Source organism: Octopus bimaculoides, chromosome 28 (genome assembly GCF_046866305.1).
Source record: "Octopus bimaculoides isolate indiv1 chromosome 28, ASM4686630v1, whole genome shotgun sequence".
NCBI lineage: Eukaryota > Metazoa > Mollusca > Cephalopoda > Octopoda > Octopodidae > Octopus > Octopus bimaculoides.
Window position 1 is genome coordinate 14,815,083 of NC_142955.1, and position 18,936 is coordinate 14,834,018.

At 36.4% G+C, this 18,936-nt stretch overlaps 1 protein-coding gene across 1 annotated transcript; it reads right to left on the reverse strand.

The window, feature by feature from the left end:
• Positions 1 to 5,771: 5,771 nt before the first annotated feature.
• On the reverse strand, positions 5,772 to 18,653 carry LOC106873060 (uncharacterized). Its single transcript, XM_089344623.1, is given in 4 exon segments — positions 5,772 to 7,297; positions 10,778 to 11,178; positions 15,541 to 16,894; positions 18,409 to 18,653. Coding segments are annotated over 3 exon segments (2,544 nt in total). The 5' UTR covers positions 16,710 to 16,894; positions 18,409 to 18,653; the 3' UTR covers positions 5,772 to 6,323.
• Between the last annotated feature and the right edge of the window lie 283 nt (positions 18,654 to 18,936).

Consider the following 18,936-nt stretch of genomic DNA (forward strand, 5'->3'; position numbering starts at 1 on the left):
GCAGTTGGTTTATTGTACCTGCATACATCTGGCTACTTTGTACAGCTGTCTACCACGATTAGATAGTAAGTGCCGTTCACTGGTCTGGTATAGTCAATATGTAAACTAGACCATGGTTTCTCAGTCTCCGACACGATTAATATTTTACCAGCGGAGCTTCGGCCGCAAGCACGCAACTTCGACAAGTTCTCACCGTCCATAGTCGGCCAAAAGATATAGCTCCTCATCCTCGACATTCCCAAGTGTCTGCTATGGAATTGCTGCAGTAATGTAGTCGGCACTCTTTGAGCATAGATCAGAATATTGTCGCATATTGAGAAACTACTCGAATTTGTATTCTGCTTTTTTTTTAAAAGCTTCTTTCATTTCTGTAATCTATCATCGTCTACAGATTTCATTTTTATATCCTGTGCAGTCAATGGCAGTTCTTGGATAACATTAGTTTTATTTCATTTTCTGCCTGCAGTGTGGCTATCATGGTATCTTCTAGTGGTTCCGTATTTGGAGGAATTAGTCTCAATAGACAGTCCACATGACCAATTTTAAAATTTTTTAATGGAATATACTGCATTTTGAAACTGTAATTTAGTAACATTATACCTCAATGCTGTAATTGGTTCGCTGCATGGGTAGGTAACCCTTTCTTTGAACCATAAATTGATAGCAATGATCAATGTTCTGTTTGTAAGAGAAAACTTCTACCATGTAGAATCCTGTGAAATTTTTTCACAGCAAATATAATCGATAGGGCTTCTTTTTCTCTGCGGCTATCAGCGAGTGCGTAACATGAATCACTGGTTCGTACTTCCACCTTTATACTTGTATAGCAAAACTGCTCCTATTCCATACTTCAAAGCATCAGATGCTACAACAATGTCCATTTCAGGATCGAAATGCACTGGAGATAAATCTGCGATTAGAATTTTTTTAAATTTCTTTATTGCGTCTGCCCTCGTCGGGTCAGGCTGTCTACCGTTTGTATCAATTGTTTGTCCCAAGTACTTAATTTGAGGTAAAAAAAAAAATTTGCATTTTTCTTCACTCAAAGTGAACCTGTACTGTTTAATTTTCTTGAACACAGCTCTTATATACTCCACATGCTGTTCATGCGAATTACTCTTAATAAACATATCGTCTAAATGAGGGATTGCAAATTCACAATCAGATAACATAGCGTCTATGATTTGCTGAAATATTGCCAGTGCAATATTGAAAAGGTAATCGGGTATATCTAAACAACCCTCTATGTGTATTTATTGTCAGGTACTTTGAGCATTTGTCATTTGCTTCAATCTGTAAACAAGTATCAGACAGATCCAATTTAGAGAAACTTTTTCCCCCATTTAATTTTGTGAAAATGTTCTCTGAAGTCGGGAGTGGATGGTGGCATGTCTTTAAGCAGGCATTCAACCTCGTAGAGAAATCAGCGCACAGCCTTATCTCATCATTTTCCCTTTTAATGCACTCCGTGAGCGCCACTCAGAGTAATCTACCTTTTTAATCATTCCACTGTCCAATTCTTCATTTACGATATCAGTTGCCGCGAACGGTACTTTTACTGCACTTAAATACAGGCACAGCATTTTCATTTACTTGAAAGCAGGCTTCAGTCTTTTTACATAGACCTAAGTCCTCTTATAGTACTTGAGGAAATGTCTTTTTCAATTTTCTCTTCAATTCCTCAGACGACATTTTTAACGGGGCAAAATATTTGTTTTTGCAGCAGAAACCTATGGGTAAGTGCCATAAGTCAAATAACTCCAACCAATCTGTACCAGATTGATTGTATTCTCCACAATATTTTTGCTGCGCGTTTCTCCTCAATGTGACATCTGTACACATTTGGCCCCGTGAAATGTAATTTATCGTCCGTCACGCCACGCGCAATTTTCGCTGTTTTATGTAACCTCGGTTTACCGATTTTTCTCCATGTATCCGCATTTATGATTGAAATATCACAAACCTTATCCAACTATAGTTTAATATTTACAGTTTATTTTTACGTGTATGAATTTTCTTGATAAATAAAGAATACACTGTAACAGTATTACAACAATACAAAATAGAAGCAGCGATAGGTCGCTCTTGAGTGCTACTGGCAACATGTAATCCAGTACAACCTGTTGCATGGTCGGGTCATCGACGACTAAACTAGCAATCCCACCAGACTTGCTTGGTGAAGAGGAGGATTGTTGGACATCCTGCAGGATGAAAAATAAGACCCGGAGGAATTCATGAGCAAGGGATTTGCGATAACCAGAACCTAAATTCATCACAGTACTCAGTTAACTGTCATTAGCCATACAGCTACTCTTAGCTTCTGCAGCAGCTACCATATGGTGTGAGACACCCTGTCAACAAATGCTAACAACAGTGGTTTACTTTTTGCTAAATACTTCTACAATTGCCAAACAATAAAGAGAGTAGCCAGTGCTTCTCCTCAGCATTAAACCAAACTGAATCTTATCTATCTCAACTCTCTAAGTATATGGGTTGACTCCTTCAGTGACTTTCATAACCTCATCCAGTAATTTGATACCTCTGTATTTACTTCTATGGTATCTCTTTATACCAGTCTTTGGGTTTGATACCTTCCTGTACAACCTAATTAGGTATAGGGTGACTACACTATATCCTACTCCACTAAATATTTTAAGCATTTCATAGGTAATTCCTGATGGAGAAGAGGTTGTCCAAGGTTTTATGTTCATAACAGTGATGTCAACAATAACTGGATCCTGTCAGTTCATATTAGGGAGATTCTCTTTCTCCTATTCATTCTCTGCATTCAGGAGCCTTTCATAGTAGCACTTCCATGTCTCTCTTCCGAAGCACTGAGTGCAAGCATGTCATTATCCTTCTGCACACATTTCTCTCCCAAATCTCAATGTTCTCTGGTACACTGCCTCACAAACCAGAACACTTTGGGCCTTCAATCCTTGTATAATAGAAAATTGACCAACCTCTCTGTCTCTGAATCCTCTTCAATTTTCTCATTACCTAATGACTATTTTCCATGTTGGTATGGGCTGAATGGTTTGACAGAACCTGGCAAGCCAAAGGGCTGCACTGAACTCCATTGTCAGTTTTGGCATGGTTTCTACAGATGGATGCCCTTCCTAATACCAACCATTTTACAGAATGTACTCAGTGCTCTTTACGAGACACCAGCATTGGGGCTTTTAAGATGGCATGAACACCATTCTCTCTCCCTTGGCTGGGAGAGAGAATGATACAGAAGGAGGTGGGCATGTGAAGGAGAGTGGTGACAGCTGCGGCAGGTGAGGATCATGGGTGGGAGAAGAGGGATGTTGACAAGATAGGTTGCAGGAGATTTATGACAAAGGACAGGACATGTTTGTATGTAGGACCATAATTTTGCTTAGGTTCTCTTCTTTAGCACAAATCCCCAGATGATTTTCTCTCTGTTGTCTCTTCTGTGAATCACAAAATCAAAAGATCATTTCTCACCACTTCTTCCCATATCTTCCTGGGTCTACCTCTTGCAAAGTATCACTCTACAATTAGAGATTAGCATTTCTTTATGCAGTTTCTCTTATCAATATGCATCACATTCCCATACAAGGGCTTGCACTGGGTACATTGTATAGAATTTCTATCAACACCTTTTCAACAGGTCAAGCAGGGCCATATCCCTGAATAGATTAGTAATTTACCTGCTTTCCTACTTATTTGGATCTTGATCTTTGCTAAATTAAGCCTGAAGCTCTTTGATTCTAGACCATCCTTCGACACCTGAAATTTATTCTCTAATTCTAAGAGAGACAAAGCTGTAAGAATAAGTTCATCTGCAAAGGGGACCCTCCAAAGCAACCAAATTAAATCCCTCTAATATGGCCTGGAGGATTAGGATAAACAAGTGTGGGTTGAGAACTGATCCATGGTGAACTCTAAATCTGCACACTAAATTCATCTCTCTTCATAGCCAACTTTTATCTTATTGACAGAATCCCGATACAAAGTAGTATCAAAAAGTTCCTAAACTAGTTTTTGCAGTGCACCAACAGACGGCAGCACATAGCTACCATGACATCACCGTTTACTTCGCAAGTGGTGAAATTTGTGATTACACGTATGCTGTAGTTTGCAATGTTTGTCCTGGACAGGAAGTTAGAACAAAGAACCAATGCAAAATTTTGCATTAAACTTGGGAAGTCTGCTTTGGCAAGCTTATGGCAACAAGTCAATGGATTATATGCAATGTTTTGAGTGGCACAGATGCTTCAAAACTGGAAGAATGTTCCTGGAAGACAATGAACGATACTAGAAGACCTACCATGTGCATCATCTCCAGATGTGTGGAGAAAATTGATCAGCTTGTGCATGAGGATCATCAGAGAACAATCGCTGATGTAGTTAGTGTCTGCATCTGCCCAGTTTGTCTCCTGCCTGCTGACCACTGATTAGAAAGTGCATCATATCAACGTCTATCAAGATCTGTGTCAGCGTGCCACTGATGACCCATGTTTGATGTCAAGGATCATCACTGGTGACAAGAGCTGGGTCTACAGATATAACGTGAGACAAAGCAGCAGTCATCACAATGGAAGAGACACAACAGAGCCACAGCTCAATCAAGAGCATGCTAGTTTCTTTTAACATCTGTGGTAAAAGACTTACCATTGCACATGGAGAATTCATCCCCTAGGGTCAGGTTGTCAATCAAGAGTTCTACTGTGACATTTTGAAGCATTTGTGAGAGGACATTCAACAAAAGCAACAGAGTTTTGAAGTAGGGAGGAATGGATTCTTCACAACAAGAATGCGTCCTCTCACTGAGCTCTCCTCCCTCGTAAGTTTCTTGCCAAAAACAACATGGTATTGCTTCTGTACCTGCTCTATTCACCAGACTCAGCAGCTGTGGACCTCCATCTCTTCCCCAAGATGAAAATGCAATTCAAAGGCTGCCAGTTTAAGAACATTGTCAAGATCCAGAACTAATCACAGAAGGTCCTCGACTCACTTAAATGAAACAACTTTGAGGTCAGATTCCAAGAGTGGCAGGAACGCTGGGACCGGTGTGTTGCTGTTCAAGGCAACAATTTCAGAGATGATGTCAAGAAACAACTAGTAATGAAATATAACTAGTCAGGGGACTTTTATAATACCACCCTGTACATGGCTTGGATGCTGTTCACAAACCACTCGTCTATCCCAAGCTACCACATAGACTACTAAATAAAGGAACAAGGAACCCTGCCAAAAGATTTGTCCATGTCAGCAAAAGCCAAATACAGAGGTTAAACCTCTGTATTTCTCTAAATTCTTTTCCACCAGTTGCCTTACTAAGACAACATCAGTAGTGCTTATCTCTGACACAAAACAAAACTGCATCTCATCTAAGCTATCCCTTTTCCTAATCAATTAGGCTATGATCCCTGACAAAACCAGGTTGGAGTTGACAAGGAAGACACTCTTCTTGAGAAAATTTTTCTTCAAATTTTAGTAAGATAATTATAATCTAGAACTTTACTTAGTTTAATACAAAAAATAATTCTGAAATTTATGAGAAAATAGTCTGCAGTGGAGCACTAAAATATAGAAATGCCCCATGTTTTCCATTTGTGTTCTGTTTTGTGCTGAAAAATAAAGAATAAATATAGAGTAAATTGTGGAAGTGATATTCAATAACAAACCATGAGTAGGGTGGGTGGGTGGAGGTATTCGAGAAGAAAGGTCCTTACATAATGGAGAGAGCATGGAGGTAGGGGATGGGATGGAGAGACAATTTGGAAACATTAAAACTGAAATTTTTGGAAAGAGTCATAATTTTCATTATATAAATCACAGAAATATTAAAAAGCAAAAGTAGTTTACAAAAGAACCTATACAAAATACCCTTTTCTTTTCTCTCCTGTATGAATAAGTTTGTGTTCAGTTAAGTGACGATTTTGGGAGAAGGATTTACCACAGATATCACATTGATAAGGCTTCTCTCTATTGTAAGTTTATGTCTAGGTAAAGTACTACTAACAGAGAATGATTTACAACAGATATCACTTCTCTCCTCTATGACTACGTTTGTGTTTAGTTAAGTCACCACTTTGAGTGAATGATTTACCACAGGTATCACACTGATAAGGCATCTTTCCTGTATCAGTAAGCTTGTATCTAGCTAAAGTACTACCATCAGAGAATGATTTACCACAGATATCACAATGATATGGCTTCTCTCCTGTATGAATACGTTTGTGTTTAGTGAAGACGATATTATTTGAGAATGATTTACCACAGATATCACAATATGATTTCTCTCTTGTATGGATACGATTGTAATTGATTCACAATTTCGAGAGAATGATTTACCAGATATCACAATGATATAACTTCTCTCCTGTATGAATACGTTTGTGTGTAGAAAGATTACTACTGTCAGAGAATTATTTACTACAGATACCACAATGATATGGCTTCTCTCCTGTGTGAATACGTTTATGTTTAGTTAAGTCATTACATGTGGAAAATGATTTACCACAGGTTTTACAATGATATGGCTTCTCTCCTGTATAAATACATTTGTGTCTTGGTAAAGTACTACTATCAGAGAATGATTTACCACAGATATCACAATAATATGGTCTCTCTCCTGTATGAATACGTTTGTGTGTAGAAAGATTACTACTCCAAGAAAATGATTTACCACAAATATCACAATGATATGGTTTCTCTCCTGTATGAATATGTTTGTGTTTAGTTAAGTCACCATTTTGAGAGAATGATTTACCACAGATATCACAATGATATGGTTTCTCTCCTGTATGAATACGTTTGTGTGCAGAAAGATTACTATTGTCAGAGAATGATTTACCACAGATATCACAATGATATGGTTTCTCTCCTGTATGAATACGTTTGTGTGCAGAAAGATTACTATTGTCAGAGAATGATTTACCACAGATATCACAATGATATGGTTTCTCTCCTGTATGAATATATTTGTGTTTAGTTAAGTCACAATTTTGAGAGAATGATTTACCACAGATATCACAATGATATGGTTTCTCTCCTGTATGAATACGTTTGTGTGTAGAAAGATTACTACTCTGAGAGAATGATTTACCACAGATATCACAATAATATGGCTTCTCTCCTGTATGAATACGTTTATGTTTAGTTAAGTCATCACTTCCGCAGAATGATTTACCACAGATATCACAATGATATGGCTTCTCTCCTGTATGAATACGTTTGTGTTTAATTATGACACCACTGTGAGAGAATGATTTACCACAGATATCACAATGATATGGTTTCTCCCCTGTATGAACATGTTTGTGTGTAGTTAAGTGACTATTGCTGGAGAATGATTTACCACAGATATCACAGTGATACAGCTTCTTTCTTATTCGAATTTGTTTGTGTTCAGTTAGGTCACTTTTTCGAGAGAAGGACCTTTTACAGGCATCAGAAATGAACGCTTCAACCTTCTCACTCTTTTCCATTATTTTTCTCCTCAAATCACAATGTATATATATTGTTCTTGCTTTCCTTCTTATAGTTCACTCTTTACAAAGAATTTGCTTTGTACATCAATTCCTACCAGTCTTAAAAGATGATAAATATTGAGGATGTATCTTCAGTTATCCCAATGTCATATATTCTGAAATAATAAAGAAACATCATATTTTACAATATGGAGGCTACTTAAAAAATACAGATTCAAAAGTGGAAAATTTACATTTCTACAGAAATAAACATTTACCTGAACAACTGAACTTTTAATTTGACATTGTTGCTTAGCCCCGAGGCATCTCTTACTGAGCAGAAATACGATTAAAGACATTCCATTCAGCCTGTCTCTCTAGCATTGTATATCTAGGACTACATCATCCAATACAGTCTTCAATATTCACAAATGAAAGGTGAAATTTAAAGGAAATGTTCTGTTATTTCTAGTAGTTCATGTGACCACATAGAGAGCTTTGAAGCAAATTATGTTTTAAATTCTTACCATGTAGAATATCTCCCTCTCTATCTCTTTCAATTGTGTATCTTTTACTTTTCTCATTGATTCCACTATTTCTGACTTTGTCTCCATTTGCTTTCTCAATAAATATTTCTCCATTCCAGTCATTACCTCCCTAACCATAAGCATCACAGACGCCCAAAAATTGACAAAAACAAAAAGAATAATATTATGAGATAATGTTTGGAAGTTTTTATCCTTTCTCTTTTTTATGCTTTTGCACTTAAATTCGCTCGTGTTCCATGTGTAGGAAAGTGGTTATACACCATTAGGTGTACACCGCTTCCGTACATTAAATTTCTAGAACAACGGAACGCAGATTCTGAACAACATAACAATATTTATTTACAGTGGAATTCAGTTCACGCTTGGAGGGAATTCGGTAGCTCGTCGCCCTCGATTACTGAGACGCCTCCTGAATGATTTCCGTGGTTATTTGTGAAGTTCTGGTGCTGACATGTGAGAGAGCTCTGTTGGCTCGACGGAGATCAGTCAACGAAGAGACTAAGAAAAGGCGCCAAAGCTGGGTGTCGAACTGTACGCATGCGCATGAGACACTTCTTGTATTCCTTCCGGAACTAGTGCCTGCGCATGCGTGGATAAAACTCCGGCCATTGAACATATAACAGTCGTCTGCTATAAGGGGTCACTACACATGTAATGGTATTTACGACTCTGAAAAATTATTTGGTAATTTTTTTACTCTGAAAAATTACCAAATATTTTGTTTCTAAAACCTGCAAAAATTGGCTCAGACGTGGCGGTATGGCAAGAAGCTTTAACCCCAACTGGATGGTTCCAAGTTCAGTCTCACTGCATAGCACCATGAACAAGTTATGAGAAAATAAATTACTAGTGGTTTCGTCACACATCTGTACTTATATCAAGAAACAAACATTCCATAAATTATAATAAAGTATCGAATCCTTACTGAACAGTTCAGTGATTGAGAAATATTCTGAAGTACACTCCAAACTAAAACACACAACAGACTGATACGGCAACGATGGAGAGTGTAGATGGGAGCTTGCATAGGCAGAAATAGCAGCCAAATATCGTACAAATAATAGACATCTCTCTTCCCTAGCTCGAAATGGCAGTCAAAACACGCATAAATCATAGGCATCCTTTTCCCATTGCTAGAAATAGCAGTGAAATCTCACACAAATTATAAACATTTCTCATACATAAAAGATGAAGGAGACAAAATAGAAACAAGTCACAACCAGAATGTCTACAAAATTAGAAGATTAAATATTTTCACTGTGTAATACTTACAGAAACGTTTCAAAAAGGAAAGAGTTGTTATAAAGTATGTGTATAATAAGTATTAAACGTACTTTAATTGAGTGTGTGAAATTGAGAAACATATCAAAAGTGTTTGTAGAAGTTAAGTAAAAGAGATTCATGCAAGAAAGAAACTTATTTTAAAAATCGAAACGGAACTACAATTACAGCGCATGCGTATACAGTGTATGAAACCCATGGGAACTAACTCTTGTCCGTACTTTTCAGCTTAATGCCATTCCTGGTCTATTTGTTTATGTGACAAAAGTTTTCTTGAACTAGTTTTAGATATTTTATGTGAAGGTAATTCTAAGTAGCAACACTGATTATAATCCTCCTAATAACTCTAACATACTTGGTGCCAACTTCTACATGTTCCAAGCCAGTTTATATAAGTCTCCCTGTCTGTCGAGCAACAAATAGCCCCAACACGGTTACATTAAGTGCAGGCGGTAAAGCGAATGAGGTATTATTTGATTATTTAACCCGCACGATTTTCACTAAGAAATAAAAATCCTCGGATATTTTGCATGGAATCAAGTACCCTGACCTCATAATATGCTGCAAACTCCTTATTTTTGTTCAGAAAGAAAAAAAAGGGAGGGGGACCGCAACCCCATCCCCTATACCCCGGAATCATTAGATTTTTTTTTGATTTTTTTCCGTTGAATGAATTCCGGTGACTTCTTGATATATTGCAAAACCCATTTTGGGGGTCCGGAAAACGGGATTGGGTGAAGTAGAAGCCTCGGAAATTTCACCCCCACCTCCACGATTTTCACTAAGAAAAAAAAAACTCGGATTCATTGCATGGAATCAAGTACCCTAGCCTCATAATATACTGCAAACCCCTTATTATTTTTGTTCGGAAAAAAAGGGGTGGGTGGGAAACCAGACCCTCCCCCATATCCCAGAATCATTGGAATTTTTTTTTTTTTTTTTTTCGTTGACTGAATTCCAGCGACCTAATATGCAACAAAACCCTTTTTGGGGTCCGGAAAACGGAGTTGGGTGGAGTGGAACCCTCGGAAATTTCACCCTCACCCCAATTTTCAAATATTTTTTGCTATTTCTTTCTTTATCCATAATTTTAGATAACCTTTTGCAGAAATACGTTTTCAAGAGAGTGTGGATTACATTAGATTGGAAATTCAAAGACGTTTGAAATGAATAAGTGAAGATGAAGAGGTCATAGAAGTTAGTGGAAACGAAGTGTGGAGACAGAGACGATAAATTCATCTTTAAAAAACACGTTAGAGTTTTTGCTTGTATGACTGAAATGGAGTAAAAGTAAAATATTGATGAAATATCTTTTTCCTACTTCTTAAAATCACTGGATATAATGGGCCAACATTAAAGGTATTTAAAGTTACAGCATTGTTCTATGTATTGGCTTCTCTCCTGTATGAGTAAGTTTGTGTGCAGTTAAAGCACCACTTCCAGTAAATGATTTACCACAGACATCACAATGATATGGTTTCTCTCCTGTATGAATACGTTTATGTGTAGAAAGATTACTGCTGTCAGAGAATGATTTACCACAGATATCACAATGATATGGTTTCTCTCCTGTATGAATACGCTTGTGCGTAGAAAGATTACTACTCCGAGTGAAAGATTTACCACAGATATCACAATGATATGGTTTCTCTCCAGTATGAATATATATGTGTTTTGATAAAGCACTACTATGAGAGAATGATTTACCACAGATATCACAATGATATGGTTTCTCTCCTGTATGAATACGCATATGTGTACAAAGATGAATAGTCTGAGAGAATGATTTATCACAGATATCACAATGATGTGACTTCTCTCCCGTATGAATACGTTTGTGTTTAGAAAGATTACTACTGTGAGAAAATGATTTACCACAGATATTACATTGATACAGCTTCTTTCTTCTATGAATATGTTTGTGTTCAGTTAGGTCACTTTTTCGAGAGAAGGACCTTTTACAGGCATCACAGTCATGTGATGGCTTTCTCATCTCTTTTATCATGTCTTCATGCGAAATCAATTCTTCAATCTTCTCACTCTTTTCCATTATTTTTTTCTCAAATCACAATGTATATATAATGTTCTTGCTTTCCTTCTTATAGTTCACTCTTTACAAAGAATTTGTAAATTCCTATTAGCCTTAAAAGATGATAAATATTGAGGATGTATCTTCAGTTATCCCAATGTCATATATTCTGAAATAATAAAGAAACATCATATTTTACAATATGGAGGCTACGTAAAAAATACAGATTCAAAAGTGGAAAATTTACATTTCTACAGAAATAAATATTTACCTGAACAACTAAACTTATAATTTGACATTGTTGTTTAGCCCTAAGATATCTGTAACTGAGCAGAAATATGGTTAAAGACATTCCACTCAGCCTGTGTCTCTAGCACTGTATATCTACAACTACATAATCCAATATAGTCTTCTATGTTCATAAATGAAAGGTGAAATTTAAGAGAAATGTGCTGTCATTTCTAGTAGATAATGTGACCACATAGAGAGTTATGAAGTAAATTATGTTTTTAAAAATCGTATAATTCAGAATATAAATCATCTCCCTCTCTTTCAATTGTGTTTCTTTTACTTTTCTCATTGATTCCACTATTTCTGACTTTGTCTCCATTTGCTTTCTCAATAAATATTTTTCCATTCCAGTCATTACCTCCGTAACCATAAGCATAACACATGCCCAAAAATGGACAAAAACAAAAAGAATAATATTATAAGATATCTTGTTTGGAAATTTTTATCTTTTCTTTTCTTTCATTTTTTTTTTCTTTTGCTGTTAAATACGCTTGTTTCATGTAAAGGAATTTAGGACTGAAAAAATATTTTGTTTCTGAAAACTGCAAAAATTGGGTCAGACATGGCTGTGTGGTAGGAACCTTTCTTGCCAACTATATGGTTCCAAGTTCTGTCCCACTGCATGTCAACCTGAGCAAGTTATGAGAAAAGAAATTACTAGTGGTTTCGGCACACATCTGTTGATGTAATCAACTTATCTCCTCTCCTGAAATTGCTGGCCTTGTGCCAAAATTTGAAATTAATATTTACAATAAATTGTTTGTTATGCTCTAATGCTTAAAGTGATATGATATTTATACCTTGTTTTCATGATTGTGTACTTTTGTTATCAAAGCTGTTTGTATCTTTTCGTAATTCAGCTTTTTCATTTGATAATTTAATAGGACTAGTAACTTCTGTAGTATTACTTGAATCACAATCAAGAAACAAACATTCCATAAATTGTTATGAAGTATTGGATTCTGAACATTTCAGTGATTGGAGTGTGCTTCAGAATATTTCTGAAACTAGAACACACAACAAACTAATATGGCAACGATGGAGAGTGTAGAAGGGAGCTTGCACAGGCAGAAATAGCAGCCAAATATCGTACAAACAATAGACATCCCTCTTCCCTAGCAAGAAATGACAGTCAAATCTCGCACAAATCATAGACATCCCTTACCCATTGCTAGAAATAGCAGCGAAATCTCGCACAAATAAACACTTCTCGTGCATAAAAGATAAAGACAAAAAAAAAAAAAGAAACAAGAAATCGTCTACAGAATTAAAAGATTAAAGAAAATGTTTCATAAAGGATAGAGTGATTATAAAGTGTGTGTATAATATATATTAAACGTACTTTCAGTGAAGTAGAGAAACGCATCAAAGCTGTTTGTAGAAGTCAATTAAAATAAATTCATGCACTTTTAATGCCAATGCGGAACTACAATTACGGCGCATGCGCGTATTTTATATGAAACGCATGGGAGCTAACTCTTGACCGTACTTTTCAGGTTAATGCCATTTCTAGTCTATCTGTCTAGGTAACAAAACTTTTCTTGAACTAGCTTTAGATATTTTATGTGAAGGTAATTCTAAGTAGAAACATTGATTATAATCCTCCTAATAATCCTAACATTCCTGGTGCCAACTTCCACATGTTCCAAGCGAGCTTATAAGATTCCCTGTCTGTCGAACAATAAATACTTCACGTAAGAGATACACTTTGATGAAGCTTTTAGGAGACAAACATTTTACACTTCAGAGGTTGTAAATATAAACGTTGGTATATATATATACACACACATCAGTTTCAGCTCAAAGCCGTGGCAATGCTGGGGCACTGCCGTATTGCTATACTTATTATTAAGAGCCTCCTCTGATATGTGGCATATTTTGTGAATAAGGGAGTTTGATGTTACTGCCCTCATTTGTGCCTCCTGCTGGTGGGTTCATCTGGATCTCTAGACAAGAAGAGATCCATTTTTGTTTTGAAAACATCTACATCTACTTTGTGTAGGTTCTTCAGTGTCTTTGGGAGAATATGAAACCTAGGCTGTTGCAGTAACCGGTCCTGAAGCACAATGGCATTGTTGGGATCTTTGGCACTGTGCAGTGGTGAACTGTTCTGGCATTTGTGCCGTTTCTGCCATCTCACCGTCTTTGTTGCCAATGTCCATATTGTTTGTGAAGCAGAGATCCAATATGTTATTCGGCCTGGTTGATCTGAGCTCAATTTTCTCTATGAATGGGGCACTGGTGAGGCTGAGCAGGGACTCGACGACCTGTATTTGTTTACAAAGAGTCATTCCTCAGAGCATCAGGCCATCGTACCATTTGACACTTGGGAAATTGAAATCACCCATAAGAAAGACACTCACGTGATGTTCCAGTTTCTTGAGGGGTTTCTTTTATTCTTGTGAAGCAATCTTCAAACTTGCCTGGTGTGGTTTGGAGCATCTAGTGGGCGATGTGTATTGCATATGACTATATTGTGTTGTCTTATGTATATAACATGTCATATATTGAATTTGAGTATGACAGTAGGACCTGGGGTGTGAGGTCCTCACGAATGTACAAAGCAACTCCACCATGGGTCCTTTCCCTTCTGCCCATTTGCAGTATGGTATATTTTGGTACGTGTACTTCTACATCCTCTATATAGGGCTCTCTCTCTCTCTATATATATATATATATATAATGCAAGAGAGTCAGGGGTTGAGGATTCAACCCACTATCCAATATACTGCTGGGAGGGTACCCAATTATTGTTACACTAGTGTTATACCAAGTGTAATAAGTGGGAGCGGGTAAAAGCGGGGGTTGTTTTACCCTAAATTCATATATCAATTAGAAAATGGAGGATAATATGCTGTACCCAACGACTTGCAGACAGTGTATCCCGTTGAATTCATTAACTTAATTTGTAACTAAAGTGACATAAAAACCACAAAGTACAAGTGTTTATGACAAACCATGTTATATTGACAACCGGGTTTACAAATAAAAGTACATAAATTTGAGAATAAACAAACTTAATCTTACAGCTGTTTCGGCCTAGCGTTGGCATGCCCAATTCTATCCGAATAGCTCCTGCTGGAGTAATTAGCAGATGAAATGCTGAAATGGAAGTACATGCACGATTTGCTAGACCTCTTCAGAGATCCACAAAAAATTCCATACAAATATACAGTAAGAGATAAAAACAAAAATGAAATAGAAATAAAAACAAAAATAAGGGTATAGCAAGAGTAAAATAAATAAATGAAAAATGAAAATATAACATATAAAAAATATAAATTTATAGGGCACATAAAAAGCCTACAAACAGTACATGAGGTCATACAAATAGTTATAGACACTCCAATATATAAGTCCGTGTGCATAACCATACTTAGATGTTCAATGAGTCAAGATCATATATATATATATATGAGTACACATGTGTGTCTATATACATCTATCCGCTCACACATAGGTATACATCTACAAATATGTATACACAGGCATTCTCCTATGTGCATGGTCTCTGGTACCATGATACCAACGCTATCTACTGTGTTTCGAAGGCTGTTTATGTTTTGTTTTTTTTAAAAATTTTGCTGAGTGTCAGTTCCGTATATTTTGGATGGGTTTGTGTGGAAGTTCATTTCATAGGAGTTCTTAATATTCTAGTAGCAGTAACAGTGATGATGATGATGATGATAACAACAACAATAATAATATGCCAAACTTTCTAACTTTGTGGTGTAGCATATCCTGTTACTTCTTCCAGCGGGTAATACAGAGGTCCCTACATAATGAAAAGGGCATGGAAGTAGGGGAGGAGACGGAGAAAATTTGAAAAGAAAGAAAAAAACCAAAATTTTTCGAAAAACATTATTCTCAGACTCATAATTTTCATTACATAAAACAGAAATATCAAAAAGAAAAAGTAGTTTACAAAAGAATCCATACAAACTACCCTTTTCTTTTCTCTCCTGTATGAATAAGTTTGTGTTCAGTTAAATGACTATTTCGAGAGAATGATTTACCACAAAAATCACAATGATATGGCTTCTCTCCTGTATGAATACGTTTGTGCTTAGTTAAGACACTACTATCAGAGAATGATTTACCACAGATATCACAGTGGTATGGCTTCTCTCCTGTATGACTACGTTTGTGTTTAGTTAAATCACCATTTTGAGAGAATGATTTACCACAGATATCACATTGATAAGGCTTCTCTCCTGTATGAGTAAGTTTATGTCTATGTAAGGTACTACTTTCAGAGAATGATTTACCACAGATATCACAATAATATGGCTTCTCTCCTGTATGTATACGTTTGTGTGTAGAAATATTACTACTACCAGAGAATGATTTACCACAAATATCACAATAAAATGGCTTCTCTCCAGTATGAATACGTTTGTGAGTAGAAAGAATACTATTCAGTGAAAATGATTTACCACAGATATCACAATGATAAGGCTTCTCTCCTGTATGAATATGTTTATGTGTAGTTAAGTCATTACATTTGGAGAATGATTTACCACAAATATCACAATGATATGGCTTCTCTCCTGTATGAATGTATTTGTGTCTTGGTAATGTACTACTATGAGAGAATGATTTACCACAGATATCACAATGATATGGTTTCTCTCCTGTATGAATACGTTTGTGTGTAGAAAGATTACTACTCTGAGAGAATGATTTACCACAGATATCACAATGAAATGGTTTCTCTCCTGAATGAATACGTCTATGTTTAGTTAAGTGACCATTTTGAGAGAATGATTTACCACAGATTTCACAGTGATACGGCTCCTCTCCAGTATGAGTAAGTCTGTGTACAGTTAAGTGACCAGTTTGAGAGAATGATTTACCACAGATATCACAATGATATGGCTTCTCCCGTGAATGAAAACGTTTGTGTTTAGTTAAGTAGCCTTCGCAGGAGAATGATTTGCCACAGATATCACAGTAATACAGCTTCTTTCTTTTATGAATATGCTTGTGTTCAGTGAGGTCACTTTTTCGAGAGAAGGACCTTTTACAGGCATCACAGTCATATGACAACTTTCCTGTCTCTTTAATCATGTCTTCACAGGAAATGAATTCTTCAAGCTTCTCACTCTTTTCCATTATTTTTCTCCTTGAATCACAATGTGTGTGTATATATATATATATATATATATATATTGTTCTTGTTTTCCTTCATATAATTCACTCTTTACAAAGAATTTGCTATGTACATCATTTTCTTGCAGTCTTCAAAGATGATAAATATTGAGGATGTATCTTCAGTTATCCCAATGTCATATGATGTTCTGAAATAATAAAGAAACACTGGTGTAAAATATGGAGGCTACTTAAAAAATACAGATTCAAAAGTGGAAAATTTACTTTTCTTCAGAAATAAACATTTACCTGAACAATTGAACTTATAATTTGACAATGTTGTTTAGCCCTGAGGCATCTCTAACTGAGCACATTCAGCCTGTCTCTCTAGCATTGTATATCTAGGACTACATTATCCAATACAGTCTTCAATATATATCCATTTCCTGAAAGTTAAGAGGGAAAAATCGGATCTTGTGAATTTTCTGAAAGTCCTCTCCCCCGCCACAGGTACGTTTGCGCAAATTTTTTATTTTCGTATTCGTTTTCTAAACAGTTGTTAACACCCAACAAGCTGGGTTTTTTTCTTCTTTTTTTTTCGTTAACGGGTGAGGATTTTTATATAGACCGATGGTTCCAAGTTCAGTCCCACTGCATAGCACCTTGAACATGTTATGAGAAAACAAATTCCTATTGGTTTTGGCACACATCTGTACTTGTATCAAGAAACAAACATTCCATAAATTTTATTAAAGTATTGGATTCTTACTGAACATTTCTGTGATTGGAGTGTACCTCAGAATATCTCTGGGTACTATTCAAGTGTGGTCCCGGTGCGCGCACTCGCGCAAGCGAGTCGTGACTAGTCGATCCTACGACTACCTAGCGCGCGTGTGCGTCATGCGCAAAACATGAATAAGAGTTTTTTTTCTAAACAAAGTAAATAATTATTTTTAAACGAAGTAAATAAATTATTCACTGCCTGTTTTGGGTAAAGAGTCCATTAAAAAGTTGGTCTTTCAAAATCTACTGTTGTTCAATGGTGTCAGTACATGAGGGACAGTACAAGTAATTATCTTTTGCGTGACCCCAACCAAATTGGTGGACTTGGGCAGATCGTAGAAATAGATGAACCTATGATGTGCAAGTGCAAATACAACGGAGGATGGGATTGAGAGGATAAAAATAGGTTTTTAGTCTTTGTACCTGACCGTTCTTCTGAAACTTATTCAAAAATCTATCAAACCAGGGACGACTATATATTCTGATTGTTGGAGTGCGTCGTACAATGGGATTACTGAAATAGATGTGACTCCAAAATACACCCTGGAAGAACGTAAAACGACGTTTTAAGATTAAGATGGAGAAGATTCAACAAAAAAAAAAAATTACTTTGTTTTATTTGCTCTGTTTTAAAAAACCCTCATACATGTTTTTCGCATAAGCGCTAGCTAGTCGTAGGATCGACTAGTCACGACTAGCTAGTGCGAGTGCGCGCACCGGGACCACTCTTCTTGAATAATACCTATTTCTGAAACTAAAACACTCAACAAAGACGCATAAATCATAGGCATCCTTTTCCCATTGCTAGAAATAGCAGCGAAATCGCACACAAATTATAAACATCTCTCATACATAAAAGATGAAGGAGACAAAATAGAAACAAGTCACAACCAGAATGTTTACAAAATTAGATTAAATATTTTCCTTGTGTAATACTTACGGAAATGTTTCAAAAAGGAAAGTATGTGTATAATAAGTATTAAACGTACTTTAATTGAGTGTGTGAAGTTGAGAAACGTATCAAAAGTGTTTGTAGAAGTTAATTAAAAGAAATACATGCACGAGAGAAACTTATTTTAAAAAACCAAAACGGAACTACAATCACGGCGCATGCGTATATAGTGTATGAAACCCATGGGAGCTAACTCTTGTCCATACTTTTCAGCATAATGCCATTCCTGGTCTGTCTGTCTGTGTAACAAAAATTTCCTTGAACTAGTTTTAGATATTTTATGTGAAGGTAATTCTAAGTAGCAACACTGATTATAATCCTCCTAATAACTCTTACTTGGTGCCAACTTCTACATGTTCCAAGCCAGCTTATATAAGTCTCCCTGTCTGTCGAGCAACAGACAGCCCCATCGCGGTTCCATTAAGAGCAGGGGACGAAGCGAATGATACTAGCGCTATGAGACACATTCACAAAGAACATGCAATATATCAATATATGTGAAGGGGCGAAAACAGG